This window comes from Pleurodeles waltl, chromosome 5, assembly GCF_031143425.1.
Source record: "Pleurodeles waltl isolate 20211129_DDA chromosome 5, aPleWal1.hap1.20221129, whole genome shotgun sequence".
Classification (NCBI taxonomy): Eukaryota; Metazoa; Chordata; class Amphibia; order Caudata; family Salamandridae; genus Pleurodeles; species Pleurodeles waltl.
The window spans coordinates 466508391-466524184 of NC_090444.1; the positions used below are offsets into that span (position 1 = coordinate 466508391).

Below are 15794 nucleotides of genomic sequence, written 5' to 3' on the forward strand. Positions count from 1 at the left end.
CTTGAAAAAAAGGATAAAATATCATGCAAAAATACTTGTACCACAGACAGACTCACTTTTTAAATCCAAATTGTTTCCAAAGATCATTGATTGTGGTTTGGAGCCCAGGTTTGTTTTCATTATTCTGGACATTTTTCTTTCGAGCACTTAGCGACTTCTTGCTCAACCCGCTGGCTTTTGCCGGAAGCAAAGGCTTTAGTTTAGTGGAGAGACCTGATCCAACAGATTTCGACTTGTGTAGTCCTGGCACCTGTGTTCGTGAGACAGATCATCATATTGTTTAGGAATGGTTTTAAAAGATAAATATATTTTATAAATTAAGTACAATAACCAGAAAATAAAACATGTATTACCTGAACATGGAAGCACCAATTCCAGCTAACCATAGTAACCAATTGCCGTTAAATCATTTGATTATCTGATTATATTGTGTGACAGTGCCAATGAATATATTAAATAGCCCTTATTTTTCAGACAGCTTTGACTTGCTAGTTTAAAAAACCTAAGAGTTGTGAACCTTCATATTTAATACTATACTGTACTAACATACTTAATTTCACTACCTTTTATAAGTTACTTTTTGTATACGAACAGTTTTATTAGACGTTGACAGGTAAATAACAAACCTTTAGCCTTGTACAGAGTAAAAACCAATATAAATCGCATCATCAAAGACACAGGAAATTGGAGTGAAACACACAATGTGGTCCCCACATTCAAGTCAGGGATGCCATATATGACGGCTAGGACGCCAGTCCGTGATAATTCCACTATTTCTTCCATACTTTATCATGTTTGCGGGGGAATCCCCGGGCCTCATAGATTGTTTCTTCCATTGTGCTACACCAATCCATCCCTTTAATCTATGCCTGCATCGAAGGGGCTGTTGGGGAGGTCCAACTGCGAGCAATATAGCACTTAGTTAGTTGAGTGCCAGGGCCACCCGGGTCCTATCCCCCTCTGTCCACCCAAATCGTCTAAAATCCCGATCAAATAAATTTTTGGATCAAAGTTTAAAGGCATGCCCTCCACGGAGGACAACAGAGTTATTACAGCAGACCAAAATTTCTGTATCACGGGGCATTGCCACACAATAATAAATAAATCCCTTGTAGGGTTTTTACACTGATGGCATGCTGGGGAATATGCCAGCCTCGCCCACCCCATGCGAAGAGGGGTCACATAGGCCCGGTGGAAGTAAGCACAATGAGCCATGCATGCATCACGCCAATCCACCTCATCCAGGGACCCCACTCAGCCCTCCTACCACTCTCAACAGCAGCAATGAGATTGGGGAGTGTAGCACTAGGGATTTAGAAATCTGGGAACCCCCTCGCTCCCCACGCGCGCAGGTGGTCCATGAGGATTTTATTTTCTACGGGACTATATTTTGGGGAATCTTAGAGCTCGTCATTGTAGGACGTGACCAAGTTGCAAAGAACAGCAGCACTGAGAAGAAGGCATGTGAAATTCCATCTGGAGTTCCTGGAAGGACCTTATGTGTTGGCCGTCCCAGACAATGCCAAGCCATGACAGTCCAATGGAGTCCCATCCTTTAAATTCCTCTAGAGAGGATGCCTCAGACATCCATCTCTTCGTCCAAAGTGGGATCTCCAAGGCAAGCCTATGGGACCATCCCAACCAGGAGAAGGGCGCACTCCATACCCTAAAGGCCATCTAGGTGACCTCTGGAATACCAGAAGGAATTGGGCCACTATACAAGATGTGGAGTACGTTGACCAGTCCTATTAGGGCCAGTTCGCCCCTGTAGGCCACCTCCCCATGCACCCAGTCATTAATGGCAGACATAGTTGACGCAATAAAGTTATATCTAATTCTGCTTGATGTCTTTCTAGAACTGTAACGGTCCTTGCAGTCAATATTCGATAACGAGGTTTCGAGCTTAATCATCCAACGATGTTTTTCACAGTCAGATAAAAGAGCAGGCCGCACCCCGCATATAAGCCTTACTGGTCTCCTATATAGGTGTAGCAGAATTGACAGAGCCCCCATTAATCTCGAGGAAGGCTTAGAATTCGGCAGATAAGTGCTCCATGAACCCTTCTTCGCGAAGTAACCAGGCATTAAAGATGCCAAATATGGCAGGCCCCACCCCCCGGCGGACAAGTCAAACAGGAGCGTGGTCCAATATGCCCTGTGGCAGGATCTCAGATCCTGAGCTACGAAGGTGGTCATCAACTGGCAAGTTCAGGGACTCTATAAGGGTGAGGGAACAGTGAGCGGCTGAGGCGTGAGTAAAGCCTGAGTTGGTAGGATGCCACACCCGCCATAATTCATAAAGGGCAAGTCCCCTTGTCCAGTCCTTCAAGCCCTGGCTGCATCCGGAGGTAAGCCCCTTGGGTCCAAATCAATCATATAAGTCCATAATGTCATTGAAGTTGCCCCCCCTATAATTGACATCGCTTGTGGAAGGGCGGCCACTAAATCCCCAGTGGCCTTCAGTTTAATTTAAAGCATAGTAGGGGGGAACATAAAAATAAAAAGCATAAGATATTGCACAGAAGTCCTTCCAGTGCGCCCTCCAGTAAGAGGTTTGGTGCCTGGTGGGACATTGATGACTGACATCAAGGGAGATCTGTGGAGGAAGATGGCGACCCGCCCACCGCCCCAGAGCCCCTAGCATACCTTGCATGGAATACCCTGTTGTAACCCTTGTGAGCCAGAAAGTGACAACTAGTACCTAGGAGGTGTGTCTCCTGCATCATTACTACATGGGGAGAGTAACAATGAAATAGAGCTCCCCTCTTACTGCGGTCTAATAGGCATTAATATTCCATGTTAAACAGTAAATGCCTGAGTCATTACTTGGCTTAAAAGAAAATGCTAGTTCACACATGCTGGGTGTAGGAGAATTGATGAAGGCGGTGAAGGGGAACGTGCAGATAGGACCATCAGTCAGAGACCCCATCTGGGGGTTGCAATTTCTGTGCTCCTACAAAGCATATGTAAGGCAAAAGAAAAACACAATGTAAACTATCAAAACATGATGAACATTCCCCAATCCCTTCAAATCCCTCCACCCTATACTTTCAACCCATAAGATGCATCTGTCGCCCATGTCTCAAAGATCAACATGAGTTACGGGAGCAAGATGAATCTATGCTACCAAAGAGTCCCCTACCGGTGCCCCAAAAACTACAATCAACCATATTTGTGTAGGATACAGAGGTGCTGGCATGCAGACAGACATTTAATAGGGCATAGACCAATCAACCAGAATTAGGGTTAGGATCAGACACAGAGTGTTCTTCAGGCGCAGAGTCCCAGAGCCGTCAACTCCCCTCCCCTTCAGAGTCGATAGTAGCATCTGTATCCAAATGGCCTGTATGGCGATGGTGTGAACATTTTAGTTGGCGTTGACGTTTGGGATTCCCCCTGGGTGTTGGTCATCCGTCTGGGGAAGGACAGAAGCACCCCAGTGGAGTGGAGATTTGGTAGTAAGGGGACGCTGTTCCATGAGCAAAGTCCAGGCCTCTTTAGGAGATTCAAAGAATACCATTTTGGAATGATGAATGTTTCGGAGTTTTGTGGGATAAAGGAGCATGTAAGAGATGTGCACAGATCGCAGCTTGGCCTTGATCTGGTCAACAGATTTAGGTTGGTCCTAAACCAGGCGAGTGTAGTCTGTAAAGACCAATATTGGTCCCTATTGAAACGTAAGGTCACTGGTTTGTCGATCCCCCTGCAAGACCGCATCACGATCTTTGCAGTTCAGAAAGCGGGCAATAACAGGGCGTGGGGGGATCCAGGAGGGGGCTTCGTGGTCAGGGATCGAAGCAACCATTCGAGAACAAAGTAGGAGGAGAGTTCCTCAGGTTTTAACCAAGTGTGGATCCATTGTTCAAGGAATCTCTCAGGAGACTGGCCGTCAGACCCCTCTGGAAAGCCGATAAAACAAAGGTTGTTGCTAGTGCTTGGTTTTCAGCGTCATCTGTTCGGTCTTCAGGAGTTTTGAGTCACGAAAAAGTTGTATCACCTCTGAGGAAAGATGTTTAACAGTATCTTCTAGAGTGGGAATTCTCGTTTCTGCCTCTGCGAACCTTTTAACAGTGTGGCGAAGGTCCTGTTGCAGTAGAGAAACATCCGTCCGCACCGCCCCCAATTTTGGCCTTGTGGCATAGTATAAAATCATTATTAGCTTGGAGGATGAAGGGCATGTTGGTTTCGAGTGCAGGGGTCCTGCACTGGTCCCCGAGGTGTCCTCAAGGTGCCCCCCATATTCCCAAGGGGGCCGCGTACTTGTCCATCTTGGCTTGGCCCGATTTGCCCTTGTCTCGGCCCATCCTGATTTAAGTCTGAGTAACTTGTGCCAGAGATGTATTGTGGCGGACTTTGTGGTGTTATTTCAACCAAAGGGTGGCAATAGAGATGCAGAGTATGCCTGTGAACGGTGTCATAGGTCGCAACCGACCAGCCTTCACCAGGTGCAGGGCTTGGGCAGCATGAGCAGCCCGTGCAAGTGGCCAGTTCTTGGTCTACTGATATGGCGTATGTCTTGTCACTTGGCCCATGGAAGGAACCCAAAAGTGCTGGGCGGAGGCCCAGGCAGTTGCAGCTGAGGGCGGTCTGTTTGCCTGATAAGGTAAAATGGAGTGGCCCCCTATGTATATTCTTGTCCCGGGCCCTGTTGAAGCCACAGACCCAGCAGGCCAGAAAGCGCATCAAGGGACTCGCCTCACACAGGGGCCCTGCAGGGTGTCCCACTCGCAGCCGGGAGCTCAAAGACTTGGGCCCACCATCTTGGCCATCCATGTTACTTTTAACAATAGTTCTTCAGCTAGAGTATCTTTTTTCCATTTCTTGTATTATAATAGGGCTATGTGGTGTTTCCTTGATCCTTAGTGTCTGTTAAGGTTCACTTAAAGACAGAGAAATCAGACTGTTCTCAAGGGTGCGATCTGATCTATTAAGGCTACAACTAAAGAGTCAGCTGGCCATTGGTGCCATGTCAAAAAAGGGTAATCCCTTGACAAGAAGTACAAAATTTGTCCATCACTGGCTTTAGAAACCACTGTAGCAGACTCCATAGGGCTCTCATTACAGGCACAGAGCCTTGAGAAGTAAAAAGGTTAATCCGTTAGCCAAAATAAAAGTCTTCAAACAAGTGAATGCAAACGATTGAGCAGGGTTGTTCTCCTTATGGTATGCAAACCACTCATAAAACGTCAGATGAGGAAGAATACGCCTTACAAGACACTTCTCTAAGGAGAGAATTCCTCTAACGCCTCAAAAAGCGTAGACTGTGGTGATGAACCTTGTCATAAAAATAAAAATGCCACAGGTCCAAACCAAACTCGAGAAGTTAGTTAATGTGCTGCAGAAAAGTGCAGCACAGAAATGCTGAGTCCGAATGCCAGAGAACATCTCTGAACTTGGGTGGGACCTGGAGATTTGCAGGAGTCTTTACTGGCAATCCCCAAAAATAAAAATGCCATAAGTCCAAACCAAACTCAAGGAGTTAGTTAATGTGCTGCAGAAAAGTGCAGCACAGAAATGCTGAGTCAGGATGCTGGAGAACACCTCTGATCTTGGGTGGGACCCGGAGATTTGCAGGAGTCTTTAATGGCATCTTCCCTAAAAACCATGGTAACAGCATGGCCCTTTCTGGTGCTCCACATACCCACCTCACAAAGGAGGCCAGGCACTTTTGCATATCACAAACGTGCAGTGGTAGTCCACTGCCACTCAGTGGTTGAGCACATGCCACTTTGGGGTGGAGGACCGGAAGGCAAACACAAGAATGAATGCAGGTAAATAATGTATTCACCAATTGTACATCCTCCAGATCTTCACTAACCACAGTCCCTGTTGAATGTTGGTGTCTGAGGCAGCATTCCAGGCCTCTCTTTGAAAGGGGAAAGAGATCTTTCCACAACTGTCAGTGGATGTAATCTGTGACTGAGCATCTTGCAGATGGAATCCCGAAGAAACTCTATGCCCCCCCCTTTCAGGAAAGCCCACCCTCAAAACCCAAAGTAATACACACTCCACGACTGGTGTCAATACCAGTAATGCACTAAAAAAAACACACGCAGACAGACAGTGACAGAAAACAGGCAAAGCAAAACTATCTATTTAATATTTAGAGATAGAAAACTGTTGCTTAGCCGATCAGCGGTACTTACTGATGCCAGGTTATATGGTTTCCAATTTTGAAATTTAGCCACCAGGTGGGTATCTCTCTCTCTCGTGTTTAGATCAAAGGTCACTTTTTTGTCTTTTGTTCTTGGCTCATGAGAAAAAATGACAGACCTGATTCGGGCCGCCACACCAATCTACAAAGCATTTACTTGGGGGTGTCACACTTTAAAACATTCCCCCACTCACAAACTACACCCTTGAGGATGTACCATTTGGAAACAAACACTTTTGGGCTTAGACCAAGTGGCATGGTACAGGAGGTCTGCATTAGTCTTGAGGTGGGAGACGACTGCCTAGGGTGAGCACACCTTCAACAGCCAGTAGTTGAGTTAGGGGGAGACCAGAATCCGTGATGTCTACGGCTGAGCTGCACCCACCATCATCACCATGGTGAACACCCGAAGGGCTGTTGTAAGGCTGAAAGGGGGAACCATGAACTGAAAGTGCTCATGGCCCACAGTGAACTGCAGGTAACGCCTGTGGGCAAGCAAGACGAGAATGTGGAAGTATGCTACCGGCAAGTCCAACACTACCAACCAGTCTCCCGGGTCGAATGCAGACAGAACTTGAGCGAGTATGAGCATTCAGAATTTCTCACTTTTCAGGAAGACATTGAGAGGGAGAAGTTCTAGGATAGGAAAAAGGTATCTGTCCTTTCTGGGCACCAGAAAGTAGGGGGAATAACAACTACGACCACCTACTTCTGCCGTGTCACAAGAAAGTGGCATGAATGGAGGGGCAGTCTCTAAGGGGAGGGAGAATCTGGAGAACCCAGCGGTCCGATGGTATCAACCTCCAGTGGTGCAAGTTACAGCATATTCAGCCTCCCACTGATTGTCTATGATAGTTAGAGGGCAAACTAACAGGGTTTGGAGGCTGCAGCTGCCAGGAGGAGGGGGTGGTGGACTGGGATGACTTCTGGCTGGGGGGTACCGCATCCTTGGCCATGCAGACGCTGGGGAACTTGCGTGCTATGGTGGCTGGGCACGTAAAGGCACGACGGGAAGCTTCTTCTGTGACCACGAAAGGAGCGAAAGGCAGACTGGAGTTGTGTGTGTATGTGGGGTGGAGGAATTGCATTGAAGCACCAAGGACCTGTCTGTAGCTCTGCTATCCTTGAAGTAAGTCCGGCTTGTCCTTGAAGAGACAGGAGACACCAGAGCGCATGTCTGTAAGCAAAGCTTGGACATCCCAGGAAAAGCCAGTCGCTCCGAGCCAGGCATGGCATTGTAAGGCCACTGACAAAGAAATCACTCTGCCTAGCAAGTCAGTCTTGTCCAGCACACATCAGATTGCGAACTTTGCTGCACCTCTCCTGTCTGCCACATCTTGGAAGAAGATGGCCTGGGCTTCCTCCAGGACCATAGGTAGAACCTGTGCAACAGAATACCAAAGTTCCCGGGAGTAGCGGTCCAAAAGGCACACAGTGTTCATGGACCACAGCACAAGGCTGGCTGAGAAAACTTGTTTTGCCTAATGTGTCCAGCCTCTTGGATTCCCAATCCTGTGGTGTGGTAGGGAACGCGCCAGCATTTACATGGTGAGCCGAACGACACCACCTACAGGGGCACAGGGGTACTGTACACAACAACAAAAAATTCCAGATCCAGTCTGACACCTGGAGATACTTCTAAGGTAAGGAATCTGTGGCTAGAAGTCTCGATCAGATAAGGTCAGTCAAAAGTGACTGGGGGTAGCTCTCTCCGGATCTTTGCTGACTGGCACAGGAAGAAAAGAACTGATGTCAGCATGCTGGAGCAGTGCCTATTGAGGCACTGCACATGTCACTTCCGACAGACCACGCCAAGCGGAGCTGAACACCACCACCTATCAGTGCGCAGGTGTACTGCTCACAAAAAAAGCCCGGATCCAGTCCGATGCCTGTGAAAAGTTATAAGATGAGGAATCTGCGGCTACAAGTCTCTATCAGATAGATCTGGATGGAGGGAAGTCAACTGTACAGGGAGTGCAGAATTATTAGGCAAGTTGTATTTTTGAGGATTAATTTTATTATTGAACAACAACCATGTTCTCAATGAACCCAAAAAACTCATTAATATCAAAACTGAATATTTTTGGAAGTAGTTTTTAGTTTGTTTTTAGTTTTAGCTATGTTAGGGGGATATCTGTGTGTGCAGGTGACTATCACTGTGCATAATTATTAGGCAACTTAACAAAAAAAAATATATAGCCATTTCAATTATTTATCATTACCAGTGAAACCAATATAACATCTCAACATTCACAAATATACATTTCTGACATTCAAAAACAAAACAAAAACAAATCAGTGACCAATATAGCCACCTTTCTTTGCAAGGACACTCAAAAGCCTGCCATCCATGGATTCTGTCAGTGTTTTGATCTGTTCACCATCAACATTGCGTGCAGCAGCAACCACAGCCTCCCAGACACTGTTCAGAGAGGTGTACTGTTTTCCCTCCTTGTAAATCTCACATTTGATGATGGACCACAGGTTCTCAATGGGGTTCAGATCAGGTGAACAAGGAGGCCATGTCATTAGATTTCCTTCTTTTATACTCTTTCTTGCCAGCCACGCTGTGGAGTACTTGGACGCGTGTGATGGAGCATTGTCCTGCATGAAAATCATGTTTTTCTTGAAGGATGCAGACTTCTTCCTGTACCACTGCTTGAAGAAGGTGTCTTCCAGGAACTGGCAGTAGGACTGGGAGTTGAGCTTGACTCCATCCTCAACCCGAAAAGGCCCCACAAGCTCATCTTTGATGATACCAGCCCAAACCAGTACTCCACCTCCACCTTGCTGGCGTCTGAGTCGGACTGGAGCTCTCTGCCCTTTACCAATCCAGCCACGGGCCCATCCATCTGGCCCATCAAGACTCACTCTCATTTCATCAGTCCATAAAACCTTAGAAAAATCAGTCTTGAGATATTTCTTGGCCCAGTCTTGACGTTTCAGCTTGTGTGTCTTGTTCAGTGGTGGTCGTCTTTCAGCCTTTCTTACCTTGGCCATGTCTCTGAGTATTGCACACCTTGTGCTTTTGGGCACTCCAGTGATGTTGCAGCTCTGAAATATGGCCAAACTGGTGGCAAGTGGCATCGTGGCAGCTGCACGCTTGACTTTTCTCAGTTCATGGGCAGTTATTTTGCGCCTTGGTTTTTCCACACGCTTCTTGCGACCCTGTTGACTATTTTGAATGAAACGCTTGATTGTTCGATGATCACGCTTCAGAAGCTTTGCAATTTTAAGAGTGCTGCATCCCTCTGCAAGATATCTCACTATTTTTGACTTTTCTGAGCCTGTCAAGTCCTTCTTTTGACCCATTTTGCCAAAGGAAAGGAAGTTGCCTAATAATTATGCACACCTGATACAGGGTGTTGATGTCATTAGACCACACCCCTTCTCATTACAGAGATGCACATCACCTAATATGCTTAATTGGTAGTAGGCTTTCGAGCCTATACAGCTTGGAGTAAGACAACATGCATAAAGAGGATGATGGGGTCAAAATACTAATTTGCCTAATAATTCTGCACTCCCTGTAGTCAGTCTACTCAAAATCACTGCCTCCCAAAAGAATCCTCAACTCATGCTTAACCACAGCAGGTTAAGATGGCTACAAACAAGACAATCTCTGGCAAAGACTCAAATAATCAGCAAAAGTAAAACGTAAATTAAGCATAACTTTTGAACTCTCTTATATATCCTTAATCTAGCCTCATCAATCCAATCATGTTGGAGGAAACAACTAAGTAATGAAGACTTGCTAGAAGAATTTGCAAATCACTCACTCTGTCACCCTAATATACTTTGGCTCCCTATGCTATATTTTTTATTTACTGAGATACGCATTTTAAGTAACTTGCAGCGCCCTTTGAGACACAATGGTTAGACTGAGTTTTAAAAATAGTGTATAAAAAATACAAAAACAAATACAAATGATGCTGCATTCAAGTAGTATGTCAGCACCAAAGTCTTGCTTATCAGGAGGCGAGCATCTTTCGATAGAGGATTTCCTTGCGTCTAATGGGCTGCAATCCACTTACAGGTCAACTTCAAGTATGTAGGTTATGCTGAACTGTAGTACAGCAGGTATATTAAAATTTGAAAACAATATTGGCACTGGGATGCACAGTTGTAAAAAGACCAGTAGCAAAGGTTATGTGATCAAAGTACATAGTCTTCGCTGAAGAGCAGTTTTTTGATATTTGGAATTATACTGGTGGGTCGGGGGTGTAGGGGGGGGGTCAATAGGTCTGATCTTAAAAGGCTGGATAGTAAGGTATTATCAGGACCACTGGAATTATTTGCCAGAGGACAACTAAGTTATGCGGCAGGGTTGACTAAATTATACAGAAAAAAGGCAAATAATGTAATGTAAAGTGTCACACACTGTTAGTACTACTTCATTTTTGCATTTTTACACATGTTAACATTTCAGGGCAAAGGTTTCACTTCTTCAGTACCACTTTGACACCCAAATACAAATATAAGCAACAGAAAGGTGACCAGTCTGCCTTTGCGAAGGGTCTTCTGCTGCACAACACCTGCTGCTACTTTTTAGTAACTGTTGATCCGTCTGAGGTAGAGCCAATTTAAATCTGAAGATTATGCATGAGATGCTGGATTTAGTGGCAAATGCGCTAAACCCTTCCACTCCAGAATGAATCGAAAACGGACAAAAAGAGGCAGACCCATGATGTCCAACTTGAGTACGTGCCAGAAGATTGCTTGACTGTGCCCAGACCTGTGCATAGTTCAAGGACTGGTGACATGCGCTATTGAGCCAACCGACATGGAAATAAGTTGCGATACCAATCAACTAATAACCAACACTGTCCAGTGGGACATTGACAAGGCCATCTAAAAAGGAGGCAGCATTATATTTCATAACACAGTACAAGTCTTATTTAAAATGTTTAGTCAAGACAACATAATACTGAAGGCCTCCCCACTATCAAAATCGCTGGGCGATACAGCAATCGCTAGTATAGATTTTTGGCCCTTAACGCCCAGTCACAGGAGCAAGATTTGAGCACACTATAGTCACTTGGGCACGTGAGGTAAAGTCCAAACTCGGTTTTACACAAAAAAGATCTTTTAGCACATTGGAAAATACCGATCTCTACAATACAGCAATTTGTAATTTCTTAATGGTAAACCACAAACATAGAAGAGGTATCCCCTGCAGTTTGTGACAAGGTTGAAAAAGTCAAGACAATGCTTCTCTCAACGGTTAAGCCTGAATGTTAACACACACACAAACGCAGGTAAAGCAAAATCGTATCATGCCAAAAAGAGATGGATTATTTGACAGCGTTGCTAACTTCGTATGAGGGAGCCGGTCATCATAACGGGAAACTTCAATCTAAACCTGACGTTTAGCACATTAGAAGCTGACTGGCTTTCAGCACAAAATCGGTATTGGAATATTCTTGAGGCACCCACTACAGAGGGATACGTGGATTACTCAATTACTATACGCGCTGCAGAGCTCCAGGTTACTTGTGCTGAATAGCGATTTAGCAATGACAGGCCAATTAAGAGCAGTCACTACTGTAAAAAATACTAAAAATAAAAATAAACACAAACACACACACAACAGGCATTCTTGAACTATACATTCTGATCAATAACCAGTTTTTAGATTTTAAAATCGACCACGACCTCGAAAGTGACCTCCTTCATACAAAGATCCTGAAGGTAATAAAATATATAGTTATACAGAGGGATTTGCTACATCATGCGGTATACAGCAGTTTGAACGGCTAAAACGGCGAGTATCAAATAAAACCGTTGTTGAAATGCGAGTGGTAACAACTGCTTTAAACGTAGACAATTTGGGGTACATGGTCAGTAACACACGCAGCTGCATCACGGTAAAAGTTAAAACACGTTCTTGGGGTGAAATTAATAGCTTTAAATTCAAGGCCTTGTGATGTGCACCCCTAGTCTCGTGCTTCAAATTACGTGAGAAATTCACTTAATTTAAATTCACTCGATTGCGAAAAATTATGCAAACATGTATATCCTCAAAGGACTCCTTTGTGGAGATTTCCCCCCCACAAATCCATCGGAGAGAAAAACGAAAAGGGCCACGTGCAAGCTGTGTGAACAACAACTGAACAGGGAAAAAAGTGAATCTACTCCTTTAGGAGGACTTCGATATTGACATCTGGGGTCAAAGGACGAAAAGGACTGTCAAGTTCGTAGAAAAACAGGAAATAAAACAAACAGCAGCTGCACAGAAAACAGAAAAACTGCAACATGTTTGTGGAGAGTGGATGCAGGAAAAGGAAGCCAGTAAACCCCATTTCAGCAGCTTTGCACTGCAACGCAGACCGTAAAACCAACATCTTCTGCAGAGATACCAATCCCAGGATTGGAAATGAGAAGATACAAAATGGAAGTCTGTAGGAAAGTACCCTCTTTCTTGCCATGGTTACACCCATGTTCTGCCTGTTGTCAGTGTGTTTGACTGTGTCCACTTGGATCCTGCTAACCAGGACCCCAGGGGTTATGCGCTCTCCATTAAAACTTGTTGACTACCTTTTTCTCACCACATTTGGCATATTGGTTCCCCCATGTAAGTCTTTAATATATGATACCGAGGTACCAGGGCATTGCGGTACCAGGGGATCACCATGGGCTGCAGCATGTATTATGTCACCCATGGGGAGCCCATGCAAAATGTTCTGCAGGCCTGCCATTGCAGTCTGAGTGAAAGGGTGCATGCACCCTCTCACTACCCGGTCACTGTAAGTAACCCCTATAGCAGGCCCTCCTAGCCTAGAGGGCAGGGTGCAAGTACCTGTGTGTGAGGGCACCCCTGCACTAGCAGATGTGCCCTCACAAACTCCAGTTCCATTTTCCTGGACCTTGAGTGTAGGGATGCCATTTTATACGTGCATTGGACATAGGTTACTACTTATGTCTAGCTACATAATGATAGCTCCGAACCTAGGCATGTTTGGTATCCAGCCTGTTGGAATCATACCCCAATACTGTTGCAAGTATTGGAAGTATGATTCCATCCACTCTGGGGGCTCCTTAGAGGTCCCTCAGCATTGCTACTACCAGTTTTCTAGTGTTTCCCAGGCAGCCCAAGCTGCCGCCACCCCTTAGACAGGTTTTTGCCCTCTTGCTGCTTGATCTAATCAAGCTCAGGAAGGCAGAACAGAGGATTACCTTTGGGAGAGGGAGGTAATAGGTGCGACTGGCTTGGGAGGGATAGCTTCCCCAAGCCGCTAGTATGCTTTGAAGAGCACATTTGGTGCCCTCCGTGCATAAACCAGTCCACACCGGTTCAGGGATCCCCTGTCCCTGCTCTGGCCTGAAACAGGACAATGTAAAGGGGAGTGACCACTCCCCTGTCCATCACCACCCCAGGGGTGGTGCCCAGAGCTCCTCCAGAGGTTCCCTGGGTTCTGCCATCTTGAATCCAAGGTTGGCAGGGACCTCTGGGAGCATCTGAGTGGCGAGGCAAGGCACTTGGCTAGCTGACCAATCCCCCTTTCAGGGCTATTTAGAGTTTCTCTCTTGGGTGGGTCCTCAGATTCGGCTTGCAAAATTCCAGCAGGGCTCCTCTGCAACCTCCACTTTGACTTCTAGCCACTGGAACTGCGAGTGGACCCTCGAGGAACCGACAGACTGCATCCACAAAGAAGACTCTGCTTGCAACATTGTTTCCACGGCTCCTTCCAGCTTCTGCAACATTTCCCCGCTGTGCATTCTCTGAGGGCAGAAAGTCTTCAGTGTGCACGAGAAGGAAGAAGGAATCTCCCTTGGAATTAAGGTGTCACTCCTCTGCATTCGCAGGCACCATCTGCAACGACGACTGGCTGCGTGGGTCTCCTCTCATCCTGAGCTGCATGGATCCTGCATCACGGGTGGTGGTCCGGAGTAGTCCTCCTGGTCCTCTCTGCCAGCTGTCCAACTTTGGTGGAGGTTAGCCCTTACCCTTCCCACGCAGCACAGTACCTTCATGAACTGCATCTCTTGCAGCTGCCAAGGCCTGTTTGCATCTCCTCCAAAGGCTCCTCAGGCTACGTGTAGCTCCAGCCCCCAGCACTGCTTCCTGCAACGTACAGCCCTCCGTGTGGTTCTTCTGCAGCGTGGGACCCTTCTTCAGTCGTGCTGCGTGAGCTCTTCTCCAACACTTGTGCCCCCTTCCTGTGGGTGCTGCCTTTGCTCCTGTGGGCTCTGTGTCACTGAGGGTCCTCTGACTCCCCCTTCTGGGTGAAGTCCTCCTGGGCCTTGCTGGTCCCTGGCAGCATCACTTTCCGCAAACCGCAATATTTGCCTTTGCCAGGGCTTGTTTGTGGAATTCATGCACCAACACCAGTCTGCAATCTTCCTTCCAGCTGGGGCCATCTTCTGCATCCCTCAGGAACGCTCCTCCGGCTCCAGTGCTGACCTCATCACAGTCGACCAACTCCTACAAGTACATCTGGGTGGGTAGTAGCTCCTACTCCTCCTGGACTCAAGTGTGACTCTTGGACTTGGACTCCTCTCTCCACAGTTCTTCCTCTCCATGAATCCACCGTTGGTTTCTTGCAGTCTTGTCTGTGTATCTTCTTTTCTTTTCCTTCCTTTTTGGTGGTTTGGGTAAATTCTGGTGATTAACTCCTGCTTTCCTGGTCTCTGGGGGGATACTTTGTTACTTACCTTTGTGGTTTTCTAGTTTTCCCAGCTTCCTTCTACACGTTCCACTTACCTAGGTCGGGGTCCTGTGTTCGCATTTCCTTTTTTTTTTTTTTAGTATATGTTTCGGGCTCCCCCAAGGGTTACTGTTGTCTAACTGCATTTACACTGTTTTATAACCTTTTTCTATGCCTATTGCTGTGTACTAGTGTATATAATTAGTGTATGACTTACCTCCTATTGGAGGGTTACCCTTCTAGTATTTTGTGGTACTGTGTTTTCTTTCATGTGTGTAAGTGCTGTGTGACTACAGTGGTTTTGCATGAGCTCTGCAAGTCTCCTAGATAAGCCTTAGCTGCTTATCCACAGCAACTTTTAGAGAGCCTGGCTTCTAGACATTGCCTACACTTCACTAAGAGGGGATACCTGGACCTGGTGTGAGGTGTAAGTACTTTAGGTACCACCACACATCAGGCCAGCTTTCTTACAAAGACCATTACAAGAAATTACATCAAAACAAAATAAAATCTTAAAGTTTACAAGTGGCTGTTTGCAACCACAGTTACAAGAAAATACAGTTAAAAAACACACCAAAAAATCGAAATCTCCTCAAAAATATCAAAACAACCTTAATAAAAGAGCTTGCTCTTGTAACATCTATGCACTGCATGGCCACCTGCAACATGTTTGGCTCCAGTGAGCAGCCAACTCCCACTGATCACAGCAACAAAGGGAATACTTTCATAGAAGTGGAGTGTTTATATATATATATATATATATATATATATATATATATATATTAAAAAAAAATACATTTCTGAAATACTTTTAAAAATAGAGGTAATGTACCGTTCTGGTCATGAACTGCGAGTTTTGGTTTGAAAGGCTGTTTTCAGAGTTATGGATTGCGGAGCCAATCCTAACTTGTGGACTTCAGTGGTTTGTCAGTTTAATTTAAAACAATAACTGTATTTTATCATTTAAGAGGCTGCTTTAAACACAAATTACT

General features: G+C 45.8%; 1 protein-coding gene across 1 annotated transcript in view; it reads right to left on the reverse strand.

Moving 5' to 3' along the window:
• EXO1 (exonuclease 1) overlaps positions 1–15794 on the reverse strand; it is a 210435-nt gene that overhangs the window by 13954 nt on the left and 180687 nt on the right. Inside the window, exon 13 of the mRNA XM_069234279.1 lies at positions 57–250. Within this exon, the coding sequence (XP_069090380.1) occupies positions 57–250 (194 nt within the window). The remainder of the gene's footprint in view (positions 1–56; positions 251–15794) is intronic.